Source organism: Nerophis lumbriciformis, linkage group LG10 (genome assembly GCF_033978685.3).
Source record: "Nerophis lumbriciformis linkage group LG10, RoL_Nlum_v2.1, whole genome shotgun sequence".
Taxonomy (NCBI): domain Eukaryota; kingdom Metazoa; phylum Chordata; class Actinopteri; order Syngnathiformes; family Syngnathidae; genus Nerophis; species Nerophis lumbriciformis.
In genome coordinates, this window is record NC_084557.2 from 26740892 (window position 1) to 26757500 (window position 16609).

At 39.9% G+C, this 16609-nt stretch overlaps 1 protein-coding gene across 2 annotated transcripts in view; it reads left to right on the forward strand.

The window, feature by feature from the left end:
* furinb (furin (paired basic amino acid cleaving enzyme) b) overlaps nucleotides 1-16609 on the forward strand; it is a 187729-nt gene that overhangs the window by 83477 nt on the left and 87643 nt on the right. For both annotated transcript variants that reach the window (XM_061969958.1, XM_061969959.2), the window contains one exon: nucleotides 11319-11414. In XM_061969958.1, coding sequence (XP_061825942.1) covers nucleotides 11319-11414 — 96 coding nt within the window. The remainder of the gene's footprint in view (nucleotides 1-11318; nucleotides 11415-16609) is intronic.

A 16609-nucleotide genomic window follows, 5' to 3' on the forward strand; every position in this document is an offset into this window, starting at 1 on the left:
TAAATGTTGTTGAGTGGAACAGCCGGAGCCCAGACTTGAATCCAATCTGAAAATGGCTGCGCACGGACGCTTCCCATCCAACTTAATGGAGCTTGAGAGGTGCTGCAGAAATGGGTGAAACTGCCCAAAGATAGCTGTGCCAACCTTGTGGCCTCGTAATTAAAGAAGACGTAATTTCTGCCAAAGGTGCATCAACAAAGTATTTAGCAAAGGCTGTGAATTAGGGCTGGGCGATATGGCCTTTTATTAATATCTCGATAATTTTAGGCCATGTCACGTTACACGATATATATCGCGATAGTTTGCCTTAGCCTTAAATGATCACTTGATGCATATAATCACAGCAGTATGATGATTCTATGTGTCTACATTAAAACATTCTTGTTCATACTTCATTAACATATGCTCATTTTAAACTTTCATGCAGAGAGGGAAATCACAACTAAGTCAATTTAGCAAAAGTGTATTTATTAAACAGTTATTAAGCAGTGGCACAAATATTCATGTCATTTCCAAAACAGAAAGTGCAAGATTGTCAGAGACATTTTAAAACAAGTTATATGTGCATGTTGTTACTAAGATGACATCAAAACAACACTAAATTAAAGTGTACTTTTTGTACAGAACACCACTACAATAGTTTAAAACAAATAAAGTGCACTTCAATAAGTGTCACATAAAAATGAGCTGCATATCAAATAGTATATGTCATACGGTGTTGATGTGGAAATGGTTGCTTCGGCATTGGGTGTGGCACCGAACGGAGATGTTGACATGCGGAGTTTGAAGCACTCTTCATTCTCTAACGGGTGACTTTTCAAATGATGCTACAAATTAGGAGTGCTGCTACTTTTAGTAGCAACGCTTTTGCCGCATAATTGTTCAACATATTCCCGCTTGAAGCCAAACCACCGCCAGACGATGGATCCCGTGCTGTTTGTCTTAGGAATTAATTCTTCCTCCATTTGTTACCAGATTTGCACCTTCTTTCTCTCGTATTACCACTCACACCACACTGTTAGCATCACAGCTAATGTTACCATGTCGCTACCTCTCTGCTTCGCGGGAGTGTGTGACGTTGCACACGTGACGTATGTAAGAAGGTGTGCTTGTTTTAAGTCTCTGTGAGAACGAGAGACAAGATAGAGGGAGAAACGCATGCAGTTTAATGCCCGCAGCTAAAAGCAACTGCGTGAGAACGTAGACTCGAATATCACAATATAGTCATTTTCTATATCGCACAGAGACAAACCCGCGATATATCGAGTATATCGATTTATCGCCCAGCCCTAATGTGAATATTTATGTGATTTCTGAGTTTTTAAATTTTAATAAATATGCAAAAACATTAAAAAAAAGTATAAGCTAGTTACTTCTCTGTGATGATGGAGCCGCTAAACTGCTAAAGGTAGTCCCTCAGCGTTAGCACTTATAATAACACAATTGCTAATATTTTTGAATATTCAGTTCATGACATATAGATTGAGTATTAAAACACTAAGTCTATAAGCATTAACTGATGAAGACCTAGTTGGATGAGTGGCAAAACATCTTCTTAGACAAACTGAACAGTCCAGTTGTTTGGTAATACAAAGTTCAGTGCTTTTGACCACCATTTTGCTGCACCCAATAGAAAAGAACACAATTCAAATTCTAAAAGTTTATTTTCTTTTTGAAACTTTCAAGTCATCGCTGACTGTATATATCAGAATCACAAATACTTAATAAATCCCTGAGGGGAAATTCAGATTTTCAGCACAATCCCGTTCAATATTAGAATACACACATATATATATATATATATATATATATATGTATATACATAAATATATATATATAGATATACACACACATATATATATATATATATATATATATATATATATATATATATAATTTTTTTATTTTTTTTTATACTTTCTTATAAAAATGTTAATACCTTACTCACAAACAAGCAGCTTGCTGAAAAACTGTCATGAGGAAACAGTTCTTGAGAGAAGAGAGTAAGGAATTAGCATAAGATAGTTGCATAAAGGTTAGCACTTTGGGCTTACTGAGTAAAAAGAAGTTTAATATTTCTTACAACTCACTGTAAAGATTAATTATTTTTTGTATGAAGCAAAACGGCAAGCAAAAAAGATACATTTTCTTTTTTCGTTTATTTTCAAAATTTTACTGAATCAGAGTACGACTTTTTATGAATATTTTGCCACTCTGTTTTAAGGAAGATTTCACCAAGATCAAAAGGAAATTTTCACATAATTTGAGACAAGCCGGAATGCGACAAAACTTAAAATATTTATTTTTAAACTAACAAAGGAAAAATGTGTTAAATAAGTTAATCTCCGTAGAGTTATTACTCTCTTTCACTACACTTGCTGTGTTTAGCTGTCAAGACCACCACTTCAAATGTTGTCTTTTTGTCATTTAACAACTAAGTCTGTAAACATGTAATGGATGGAGCAATGGGGCAACAAAAGGCTATACCGTACTATTGTCTTTTACTGCCTACTGAGTCAACAACATCCCACATTGCTGATAATTTTCCAGCACTGGAAGCTGCAGGACGAACTCAGCTGTGGCCTTTGAGCGCAAATCTAACAGGCCACAAAAGAAGATTGCTTTGCACAGGCTCAACTCAGATGAAGAGATATAATAAACTACAATGTGCTTGTCGCACTGCTGGCATCCTGTAACTTGGTCCTTTTTAAGTTGGCACTCGAGCTTGTGGAGTCTGCGCTCTGTTATGTGGTGCCCATGAGGACAAATCCCTCGTGGTGGTCCAATGTGCCCTGGCAAAGAGAAGAGAGCTACGAAAATATTCAGCAGTGGTGGCCAGAAAGGGCCCAAATTAGGCCTGCTGAGTCGTTTCGTTTGGCCCGCCAAAGGGTGGGAACTTTATTATTTACATTTAGCCTATTTGTGTTTTCCAGGCTTGAAAAATGCTGTGTTTGGCCCGCAGCCCATTGGCACATTTTCACTTTGACTCTTGGAAGCAAAAAATCTGGGCACCTCTGGTCTACAGCTTTTATTTAGAGAAAACCACAGAGTGTTAGTGTAAACAGCAATGCCAACCCTCAAATTGTAAAGTAGTTTCTGGCTGAAGTAGATAGACAATAGAGTGGTACAATCTGAACTGATACGATGTTAACTAGGATGTTATTTATGGTTTAAAGGCCTACTGAAATGCGATTTTCTTATTTAAACGGGGATAGCAGGTCCATTCTATGTGTCATACTTGATCATTTCGCGATATTGTCATATTTTTGCTGAAAGGATTTAGTAGAGAACATCGACGATGAAGTTCGCAACTTTTGGTCGCTTATAAAAAAAGCCTTGCCTGTACCGGAAGTAGCAGACGATATGCGCGTGACATCACAGGTTGTGGAGCTCCTCACATCTGCACATTGTTTACAATCATGGCCACCAGCAGCAAAAGCGATTCGGACCGAGAAAGCGACGATTTCCCCATTAATTAGAGCGAGAATGAAACCTTTAACCCCAGGAACACCATGCTGACCGTCAAGCATGGTGGTGGTAGTATTTGGCCTGTTTTGCTGCCAATTGAAGTGGTGCTTTACAGAGAGTAAATGGGACAATGAAAAAGGAGGATTACCTCCAATTTGTTCAGGACAACCTAAAATCATCAGCCCGGAGGTTGGGTCTTGGACGCAGTTGGGTGTTCCAACGGGACAATGACCCCAAACACACGTCAAAAGTGGTAATGGAATGGCTAAATCAGGCTAGAATTAAGGTTTTAGAACGGCCTTAAACGTGTGGACAATGCTGAAGGAACAAGTCCATGTCAGAAAACCAACAAATTTAGCTGAACTGCACCAATTTTGTCAAGAAGAGTGATCAAAAATTCAACCAGAAGCTTGCCAGAAGCTTGTGGATGGCTACCAAAAGCACCTTATTGCAGTGAAACTTGCCAAGGGACATGTAATCAAATATTAACATTGCTGTATGTATACTTTTGACCCGGCAGATTTGGTCACATTTTCCGTAGACCCGTAATAAATTCATAAAAGAACCAAACTTCATGAATGTTTTTTGTGACCAACAAGTATGTGCTCCAATCACTCTGTCACAAAAAAAGAAGTGTTGTAAAAATGATTGGAAACTCAAGACAGCCATGACATTATGTTCTTTACAAGTGTATGTAAACGTTTGACCACGACTGTATCGTCATGCATGTGTCAAAAGAAGTTAACCACTATCGAGTGAAACAACTGCATACTTTGATGCGCGAGTCCGTCATTGTAGTCTGACATCGCAGTCAATAAATTCCTTATTTTTCTCTATCTTCTTGTTGTGGGGCAGACTGGCTCGTACATAGACTAGACTAGACTTCCTTTTTATTGTCATTCAAATTTGAACTTTACAGCACAGATAAGAACGAAATTTTGTTTCACAAGCTCATGGTAGTGCAGGATAAAAAAGCAATAAGGTGCATATATAAATAAATAAATATACTGTATATAAATAATATATAAATATACTGTATATATATATAAAATAAATAAATAAATATAAATAAATAAATAGATTACTGTACATGTGCCCATGTTTATGGATGTATGTTATATTGTCTTTTTTATTCCAGCGAGTTAATCCATTTTGGGGGGAGTTGAGGGGATAATTTAATTATGATGCGTTCAAGAGTCTTACGGCCTAAGGGAAGAAGCTGTTACAGAACTTGGAGGTTCTGCTTCGGAGACTGCGGAACATGCGCATGTATCCTCCGTCATTGCCATTTCTAATACAAAGTAGCGTATACTCGTAACTTATATCTGTCAGTAGACTCAATATGAAATTGCTAAAAACTACAACATGACTGACGGAGTGGAGACAAAGAGACATCCTGAAGAGGCAGTTGGAAAGTGGCTTGAAAATGATCTGTTAAACATAATTTATGCAACATTTTGACATAAGAACCACCATTACATGTTATGTAGACCAACAGGAATTGTTTTAAATGTGGTAAAAAATAATATTGTGACCCCTTTAAAATCAATGACATACTGAGACGATAGAGAGTGAACTGCAAAGTTGCGAGGGAAAAATGTCTAACTTTAGGTTTTTTTCTTCTTTTTTTGTACCGATATCAACATTTTATTCCCCCTCCTTACTTAAAATAGGTACAGCACATGTTGAAAAACATACGCGTCTGCAAAAATATCAGATTTTACACACATGCTAATTTTCCATCTGTAGTCCCCAAACAGGTTGGTGCACACGTACATTTTACCGTATTTTTCGGAGTATAAGTCGCTCCGGAGTATAAGTCGCACAGGCCGAAAATGCATAATAAAGAAGGAAAAAAACATATATAAGTCAAACTGGAGTAGTAAGTCGCATTTTTGGGGGAAATTTATTTGATAAAACCCAACACCAAGAATAGACATTTGAAAGGCAATTTAAAATAAATAAGGAATAGTGAACAACAGGCTGAATAAGTGTACGTTATATGACGCATAAATAACCAACTGAGAACGTGCCTGGTATGTTAATGTAACATATTATGGTAAGAGTCATTCAAATAACTATAACATATAGAACATGCTATACGTTTACCAAACAATCTGTCACTCCTAATCGCTAAATCCCATGAAATCTTATACGTCTAGTCTCTTACGTGAATGAGCTAAATATTATTATTTGATATTTTACGGTAATGTGTTAATAATTTCACACATAAGTCGCTCATGAGTATAAGTCGCACCCCCAAACTATGAAAAAAACTGCGACTTATATTCCGAAAAATACGGTAATAACAATACCAAAAACAATACTCAAAAGCCAGGTACTTTCAGAAAAATACAAAAAAAAACAGTTACTCTAAAGCATTTTAAAATTATATGTATTTTCTGAAGTTGGCATTTTTGTAGCCCTCATAGTCATACAGTACATGCTTCTCTGTGCTCCTGGGAGAATACAGAAAGAAATTCATATTTTTTGCCAATTTAACTTTTACCTACTGACATTTCAATACAGTGCTTTGTCTTTTTCGACCTTGTTAAATTAAGATGTGTGAGGAAGGCTATTTCATAACGCAGATATTTTTTTTACTGAACTTCCAGTGTCTCAATTGGAGATGTCCGATAATGCCTTTTTTGCCGATTTCCGATATTGTCCAACTCTTAATTACCGATTCCGATATCAACCGATACCGACATATAGAGTCATGGAATTAACACATTATTATGCCTAATTTTGTTGTGATGCCCCGCTGGATGCATTAAACAATGTAACAAGGTTTTCCAAAATAAATGAACTCAAGTTATGGAAAAAAATGCCAACATGGCACTGCCATATTTATTATTGAAGTCACAAAGTGCATTATTTTTTTTAACATGCCTCAATACAGCAGCTTGGAATTTGGGACATGTGTGTGTGAAAAGCCGTAGATATTATGTGATTGGGCAGGCACGCAAATGCAGTGCCTTTTAAGGTTTATTGGCGCTCTGTACTTCTCCCTACGTCCGTGTACACAGCGGCGTTTTAAAAAGTCGTAAATTTTACTTTTTGAAAACCGATACCGATAATTTTGAAACCGTCCATCCATCCATCCATCTTCTTCCGCTTATCCGAGGTCGGGTCGCGGGGGCAGCAGCCTAAGCAGGGAAGCCCAGACTTCCCTCTCCCCAGCCACTTCGTCCAGCTCTTCCCGTGGGACCCCGAGGCGTTCCCAGGCCAACCGGGAGACATAGTCTTCCCAACGTGTCCTGGGTCTTCCCCGCAGCCTCCTACCGGTCGGACGTGCCCTAAACACCTCCGTAGGGAGGCGTTCGGGTGGCATCCTGACCAGATGCCCGAACCACCTCATCTGGCTCCTCTCGATGTGGAGGAGCAGCGGCTTTACTTTGAGCTCCTCCCGGATGGCAGAGCTTCTCACCCTATCTCTAAGGGAGAGCCCCGCCACCCGGCGGAGGAAACTCATTTCGGCCGCTTGTACCCGTGATCTTGTCCTTTCGGTCATAACCCAAAGCTCATGACCATAGGTGAGGATGGGAACATAGATCGACCGGTAAATTGAGAGCTTTGCCTTCCGGCTCAGCTCCTTCTTCACCACAACGGATCGATACAGCGTCCGCATTACTGAAGACGCCGCACCGATCCGCCTGTCGATCTCACGATCTTCCCTCACTCGTGAACAAGACTCCGAGGTACTTGAACTCCTCCACTTGGGGCAAGATCTCCTCCCCAACCCCGAGATGGCACTCCACCCTTTTCCGGGCGAGAACCATGGACTCGGACTTGGAGGTGCTGATTCTCATCCCAGTCGCTTCACACTCAGCTGCGAACCGATCCAGTGAGAGCTGAAGATCCTGGCCAGATGAAGCCATCAGGACCACATCATCTGCAAAAAGTAGAGACCTAATCCTGCAGCCACCAAACCAGATCCCCTCAACGCCTTGACTGCGCCTAGAAATTCTGTCCATAAAAGTTATGAACAGAAGGGGTGACAAAGGGCAGCCTTGGCGGAGTCCAACCCTCACTGGAAACGTGTCCGACTTACTACCGGCCATGCGGACCAAGCTCTGGCACTGATCATACAGGGAGCGGACTGCCACAATCAGACAGTCTGATACCCCGTACTCTCTGAGCACTCCCCACAGGACTTCCCGAGGGACACGGTCGAATGCCTTCTCCAAGTCTACAAAACACATGTAGACTGGTTGGGCAAACTCCCATGCACCCTCAAGGACCCTGCCGAGAGTATAGAGCTGGTCCACAGTTCCACGACCAGGACGAAAACCACACTGTTCCTCCTGAATCCGAGGTTCGACTATCCGGCGTAGCCTCCTCTCCAGTACACCTGAATAGACCTTACCGGGAAGGCTGAGGAGTTAGAACACACCCTCCGGTTCCCCTTCTTAAAGAGAGGAACCACCACCCCGGTCTGCCAATCCAGTGGTACCGCCCCCGATGTCCACGCGATGCTGCAGAGTCTTGTCAACCAAGACAGCCCCACAGCATCCAGAGCCTTAAGGAACTCCGGGCGGATCTCATCTACCCCCGGGGCCTTGCCACCGAGGAGCTCTTTAACTACCTCAGCAACCTCAGCCCCAGAAATAGGAGAGCCCACCACAGACTCCCCAGCCACTGCTTCCTCATAGGAAGACGTGTTGGTGGGATTGAGGAGGTCTTCGAAGTATTCCCTCCACCGATCCACAACATCCGCAGTCGAGGTCAGCAGAACACCATCCTCGCCATTTTGAAACCGATACCGATAATTTCCAATATTACATTTTAAAGCATTTATCGGCCGATTATATCGGCAGTCCGATGTTATCGGACATCCCTAGTCTCAATGTATCATAGACCTCTGTAAAGATCACATCCTGACCACATCAGCAGGTTGTGTAAAGTAGTAGAGTAGAGATGTTCTGTGGTCACTGGTGCAATAAAGTCAGTTGTGTGTACATGCAATAAAATCAAACATTCATTGTAATTGAAACAAGGTTGATGGCCTCATTCTCTTTCCTCTGAGGTGTGTAACCACTGAAAGCTGCAATGCATACAGTTTCATTCAGACTGTGCACTCAATAAATAAAAACATTACCATCAAACAAGAAGACAGAGAAGCATTACACTTTGACTGCTGCTTGAAATAATTAAATTGAGAAAACCTGTGACATAAATGGTCTTACTTTTAGAATCTTTACACACCGAAAAAGAACATTAACATTGGTGCTATCTTATAATCTGTTGTTTAGTTCTAGAAAAATTGTAAGCTTTTATATATAAAAAAAGATACAGTTACACGCTTACCTAGTGACACCCTATACCAGAGCCTTCAGGACTTCAAAGACCCTGTTTTGAATTACTGCACAATGCCCACATTCTTGAACCCTCTGGAAATTAATTAAATATCCTTTACCACCATACCCATGTGTCAGTGACGTGCAGTCACTAGAGGCAGGTGAGGCGGGGCCTCACCTGCCATCATGGAAAGAAAAAAAATGTAAAAAGAAAAAAATATATATTAAATTGTTAAATGTATCCAGTGATTATACTATAAAGTTATTTTCCATTTAACTTCACCAGTTTTAAATTATTTTTATTCAAAATCGCTGAATTTTCACATTTGCCGTTCAAATACTGAGAAGAGACGGTGCGGTGAACAGCAGCCAGTCGAGGCACGTCACTCAGTGCCTCAACATGGATTCCGGACTCGGCTAACTGCTGGCCTGCTGTGCAGTGAGACCGTATTGCTATATGAACTATATTATACATTTCCATAGTTTAGTTAGCTGAGGTATATAATGTACATATTGTGTCAACAACTGTATGTGTGTAACGTATTTCTTGTGCTGAGCGATCATAAAACGGCTGCAAAAGACGCACTGGCTGAGGCTCGCCTCCTGCACCCCCGCCGTAGAATGCACGGCAACCCCTGACGGGAGTGTTATATCAACTAAAGCCCACACTTAAACTTTCCACGTGCAAGATTGAATCTATTTAAAAAAGTTCACAAGACGCCAAAAAGTGCAAAAACAATAATGTTCGTGTTGGAGGAGTTGTGAATGACTGCAGGGCCACAACATTAGGTACACCTGCAGACTGCAGGTGTACCTAATTCACAACTCCTCCAACACGAACATTATTGTTTTTGCACTTTTTGGCTTCTTATTAAATAACTTTTGTAACTATTTTTATGGGCTTTTCTCTTTGTGATGTTAAGTTCCTGTTATGCGCTGTTATACAGTATATGCCTTGAGCTCTTATTTTGAAGGCGCTAAGAGCGGAATTTTGACACGTTGGAGTGGAGCGGAAGTTTTTGAAAGAAGGTAAATAAAGTGATCCTCGTCTAAACTGGAGCCTCCATGTTTGTTATTTTGTAGTTTCATACAGTATAGGCGACATTTATAAACCCTTGGTTACACTTTTTTAAATAGATTCAATCTTGCACGTGGAAAGTTGAAGTGAGGGCTTTAATTGATATAACACTCCCGTCAGGGGGTTCATTAACAACAGCGGCGCATTTATAAGTAAATGTAAGACCATAATAAAGTTTTTTTATTAAATGTGCTTTTTTGTGTGCTACAGTTTGTATGTGTAAAGTTAAAGTTAAGTTAAAGTACCAATTATTGTCACACACACACTAGGTGTGGTGAAATTTGTCCTCTGCATTTGACCCATCCCCTTGTTCACCCCCTGGGAGGTGAGGGGAGCAGTGGGGAGCAGTGGGCAGCAGCGGCGCCGCGCCCGGGAATCATTTTTGGTGATTTAACCCCCAATTCCAACCCTTGATGCTGAGTGCCAAGCAGGTAAGAATGCTGGTATGAGTGTAATGGTTGGACTAAGGGGAGGTGACGGCGACAGACACCAGAGGGAGTATGTACAAGGACTTATTATATATATTAACCATATATGTATATATGTATATATATATATATATATATATATATATATATATAATAATCAAACAATACAAATATAAACTAAGGAAATGGAGTGTGAACTAGATCCAAAAGTGTATGTGATGTGTGGCTATGTGTGTGATTAGCTGTAGTGTGAGTTACCAAGTGTTGTGTTGGGCGAGAGGAGGAACAAGGCAGGAAGACAGTCCATTGGGCAGGCAGATGATCCAGGGCAGGAGAGAAGAGGCAAGATCCGTTTCCAAGCGGGAGGTCGAGAATCCAAAAGGGCAGTCCGGGAGGTAGGGGAAACAACAGGGGATCACGGAAGAACACGGGAAGCGCTGCAGGAAGACAACAGGAACATCAGAACACAACGGAAACACGGAAGTCACTGGGGAGGCGCGAGTTCGCGGGATGGAAGCCAGACACGGGATGCTTACAAGGGTAAGAAGACTATACTCCGGCGAGCGACCGCAGGTTGTCCAGGCTTAAGAAGACCGCTTGATCATCACAGGCAGGTGTGCCGATTGCCGGCAAATGATTGCAGCTGGCAGCTTCTGCTGGGCGGAGACGCGCGCGGCGCGTCCCTGGCTGAACGCGGCCGTGGGCGTGTCCCGAGGTGCACTCACTGGAGCGCACAGATGGATGAACGGCGTTGGCAGGAGTCTGAGCCGTAACAATGAGCTTTTAAACATAACCCGTTAACTGCTGCCAATCAAATGGTGAATAAGATACTCTTTAGGGTTCATATGTTTGTAAATCTGACTGTGATGAAGTCAGTGCCTCACCAGCCATGAACCTCACCGCACGTCACTGCCATGTGTACAGTTTTATATATTACTGTAACTGTGTATTTGCACATTCCAAATCTGTTAAATATTGCAGTAACTTCTGAAATTAGAAACTGAGAATGTCAGCATGATAACTGTTTCTGTGTGTACACCTCAGGTTCTATGGGCAGAGCAGCAAGTGGTGAAAAGGAGGAAAAGGAGGGATGTCTTTGAGGACCCAACAGACCCTGATTTCCCCAAGCAGTGGTACTTGGTGTGTGTGTGAAGCTCTTTTACCTCTCTGTTGTACAAGTTCCTGAATTTCTTGCTATTCCAAAATAATTGCCAATTGACTTGGTATATTGGTCAAGTGCTTTAGATTTACAAATCAATAATCCTTAATGGTTGCCAATTGACTTGTGTATTAGTCAAGTGCTTTACATTCAGAGATCCATTTGATGCTAATTGATAGTGCTTTAGCGCCATACACAAGAAAGCTGCCACATTGTCTAGCTCAGGGGGGTCAAACTCAATTTGAGCTGAGGCTGCACAATGTATTCACTTCAGAATCAAGTTATAACCTTTTGACTAAATTGGTAACTACATCCACCCAGCTGTGTGATCCGGAGCTATGATAGGCCTTAAGTCATTATACATGTAAAATTCAACATAAAAATTATATATTTTGACACTGTTGAGTTCCCTAAGGAAATGGTAAGAGACACTTCAGCTTGCTTAAATGGGAACTGCACTTTTTTGGGAATTTTGCCTGTCGTCCACCATCATTATGAAAGACATGACAACGGATGTTATTTTCTTTTTGCATTCTAAATATTAAATAAATGCGATCAAAAGTCTGCTTACAATGGAGCCTATGGGAGCCACGCAATTCCGCCTACAAAGCCCTTAAAAACATCCAAACACCTCCATTCAGGTTTGATGTAAATATATATGTAAGGTAGTAACGGGCACAATTATAATAACATTTGATATTTACGTATTTTTATCATGTTAAGCATACGCGGCGCATTAATTTAAAAAAACCATCACAATGTTTGCTTTTTTTTTTTTTTATTAAACACTGATTATTACTCACTGCAGAATTTTAGAGCCAACAAACATAATAAAACATCACTTACTGTACAATGTCTGCTGTCGTTCAGATGCCGACTGCTGGGATGTTCATATATTCCCATTTTGATGAAGAATGACTTCTAATGCTCACAAACAGCGCTAAGGGAGGCAAGCAGGAAACTGAACAAAAATTAGACAGGAACTAAAACACAAACAGAAGGAAAACTAAAACATAACCAAACTGTCAGTGACAAGCCTGACAGTACTTCAACACTTTGAGTTTGAACAGTTCTTTAAATAGGATCATAGTACATTGTTTGATTTATTTGCTGAACCCATTCCAAAACCTATTTCCACATACTGATATGCTAAAGGTCTTGCATGTTGTACGTGCATACAAATGTCTTAAGTAAAATTTTTCCTTAGTTATATTTATCCTCTTTTGTTAAGAAGAATTGTTGTACATGGTAGCAGGTTATATATTTTTTTGTGAATAATTGTAGTTATTTGCAAATGCACCAAATCATTGAATTTCAATATTTTGTATTCAATAAATTAAGGGTTTGAATGTTCTCGTTAGCCAAAGTTATGTATTGTTCTAACTGACCTATTTTGTAACACGGTTTGAGAATGAAGCATACTTCTGTAGTTATTTTCCCATATTTCTACACTAACTCAGATATGGTAACACTAGCGAGCAATAGAGAATGTGTAGTGATTTTTGGTCTCAAACAAATTTTGCTTTATTCATTATTGGCATATTTATTGTCACCTTATACTGTATATTTTTTATATTAAAGTTCCAGTTTATTTTATCACCTATTGTTAGACCCCAAAATGTTTATTTTGTTACTCTGTCAATATCTACTCCGTCTATTTGTATGTGTGTTTGACTTTCTCTTCTGCTGTTAAAATATTATTATTTTAGTTTGACTGAGATCTGAAAAAGTCTGTTTTTGTCAAACCATCGTTTTAATTTGTTAATTTCTTCTGTTATAGTTTGTATTAGCTTCTGTGCGTTCTCTCCTGAACAAAACAGAGTTGTGTCATCTGCAAATAGTACTAACTTTGTAACTCTACGAATGTCGTTTCTAAAGAGATTGAGCAATTTTGGTAAAAGTATTGATCCTTGGTGTATGTGGCAAAATAAGGGGGATTGAGAGTAGTTACGACCCCAGGAAGTGGGCATGGCTTATGCCTACCACCATTTCGGGGGGGCCAGCGTGGGACTGAGGGGGATTGATTTATGACCCCGAAAGAGGGCGTAGGATAAACCGGAACCAAGAAGTAAACGTCATTTTTTTCAATTTTGTAGTTTTTTTGCGTGTAAGGTGCCATATATTTTTTTTACCAATTCCACTTTTTTTCTATCAAATTAGTCCCATTTTTTGTATCTATGGTAGGGACACAGGCCTTATTTTTGAGACTTTTTAAGTTAGCTGTAACCACTTTTTATTACCAAAGGCCATTTCGTAACAGTTTCAGTAAAAGAGTTGAGTTATTGTCCCATCATAATACACATACCCTATTTTAGGACTTTAGGTTGTATTATTTAATGTGCTTTAACTTAAGATTAGTTTACATACTATTTTTCTTATTTTATAAACATTATTAGCTACAAGCTTAATGACCCACAGTACATATGAGTTAATTAGTATTCCACAGAATTTTTGTCCCCCATCTAAAAATACCCTATATTATCTTATTGTAAGCTTTTAAGTCATTGAAATGTAATATGCTTTAACCTAAAACATAGTTTACATACTATTTTCTCAATTTATAAAAATTATATTACTTAAACTAGGGTTATGGTCACAGGAAGGATTCCCCAGACAAATGGCGATATAAGCCAGTTGTTTTTGTCAGATGTCTCTCTCTCCAATTTCCGATCAAAGTGGTACTGTCACATGTATCCTTAGCCCACAGCATCAAAGGGGATGGTAACAGGAAGGATTCGCCAGCCAAATGGCGATATTAGCCATCTGTTTTCGTCAGATGTGTCTGATAGGCGAATACATGTGGAGACATGTCTCCGTTTCAACTATTGGTCAGTGTAAGGACAACCTACTTTCTATCAGATAATTGTTAGTTTGTTAGTATTTTAGAGTGCCCTAACCCTTTACTAAAGCAATAATAATAATATTGCAAACTATATCTGCAGCCTAAAAGTAGATATTGTAAGCTAGACATACCTTGTGCATAATATAACATTTTTATTATTCTTTGGTAGCATTGTAATACATGCATAAGAGCTGAGTGTCATACTCATTTTCCTTTTTGAATAAATGAATCATTTTTAAATGTGTAATTATGGTAAAGGCTCATCTTTAACTACTACTCCTTCAAACTATCTATTGTATCTCCCTTACCTGAAAGCATCAGAATGGGCGTTTGAAAGTGTAATTAACACAAAATAAGATGTTCTTTGCTTCTCAACACTGTCCTGCTTTTTAAACACTACAAACAAAAAGATTATATTACTACCAACTAGTGTTGTCCCGATACCAATATTTTGGTACCGGTACCAAAATTATTTCGATACTTTTCGGTACTTTTCTAAATAAAGGGGGAAAAAATGACATTATTTTAACAAAAAATCTTAAGATACGTTAAACATATGTTTCCTATTGCAATTTAGTCCTTAAATAAAATAGTGAACATACGAGACAACTTGTCTTTTAGTAGTAAGTAAACAAACAGAGGCTCCTAATTAGTCTGCTGACATATGCAGTAACATATTGTGTCATTTATCATTCTATTATTTTGTCAAAATTATTAAGGTGGTAGGCAATTTATTATAAATCTACTTGCTCATTTACTGTTAATATCTGCTTACTTTCTCTTTTAACATGTTCTATCTACACTTCTGTTAAAATGTAATAATCACTTATACTTCTGTTGTTCGATACTTTACATTAGTTTTGGATGATACCACAAATTTGGGTATCAATCCGATACCAAGTCGTTACAGGATCAGACATTGGTCATATTCAAAGTCCTCATGTGTCCAGTAACATATTTCCTCAGTTTATAAACATAAAATTTTAGATAGAATTTCAGTGCCCCTCCCGAAAATCTCCCGGGACAACCATTTTCCCGAATTTCTCCCGATCTCCACCCGGACAACTATATTGGGGGCGTGCCTTAAAGACATGCCTTTAGCATCCTCTACAACCTGTCGTCACGCCCGCTTTTCCTCCATACAAACAGCGTGCCGGCCCAGTCACATAATATATGCGGCTTTAGCACACACACAAGGGAATGCAAGCATACTTGATCAACAGCCATACAGGTCACACCGAGGGTGGCCTTATAAACAACTTTAACACTGTTACAAATATGCGCCACACTGTGAACCCACACCAAACAAGAATGACAAACACATTTTGGGAGAACATCCGCACCGTAACACAACAGAACAAATACCCAGAATCCCTTGCAGCACTAACTCTTTCGGGACGCTATATACACCCCCGCTACCACCAACCCCCCCCCCCCCCCCCCCCCCCATCTCCCGAATTCGGAGGTCTCAAGGTTGGCAAGTATGTCGACTAGATACGTGCCTGTACTTGGTATCATTACAGTGGATGTCAGGTGTAGATCCACCGTTTGATTACATTGTGACACCGGTGAGCTACGGTGTGCAGTGTTTAGCTATTCCTCGTCATGCAGGGATGATACTTGTAAGGAACTTACTTTATTTGTCGCCATGTAGACCAGGATTAGTGAGTTAGAAGTAGCTAAAACACTGCCGACGGCTGATGAACTTTAGCCGCTAGCTAGCTAGCAATGTCTTAAAGCACCTCTTCCTGAGGGCGTTTCAGTGTTGTAACTTCACCTTTATCTTTAGTTTTTAAGCCAAAAGGCGTCCATTCTCCCTTTTCTGTCTACAAACTGTGTCTGCTTGTAAGTACTCCGTGATTGTGTGCTACCGAACATGCTCGTCTGCTCGTAAACCAACAATGTCACGACGTGACGACGACGCGGGAGCGGCGGGGTGCGGGACCGGTACTTTTCTGAGGCGGTATAGTACCGAATATGGTTCATTAGTATCACAGTACTTTACTAATACCGGTATACCGTACAACCCTACTACCAACAATAAAAAACTAATTTCAACAGTGGGTTTTAACCCCCATTCCTCACAAGACAATTTGCATTCACACACACATGCATGCACTAACAGACAAGAACATTGTGTCCTTGGGCAAGACACTTCACCCCTTGCTCCTGATGGCTGCTGGTTAGCGCCTTGCATAGCAGCTCCCACCATCAGTGTGTGAATGTGTGTGTGAATGGGTGAATGTGGAAATACTGTCAAAGCGCTTTGAGTACCTTGAAGGTAGAAAAGCGCTATACAAGTATAACCCATTTATCATTTATTTATCTAAGTCA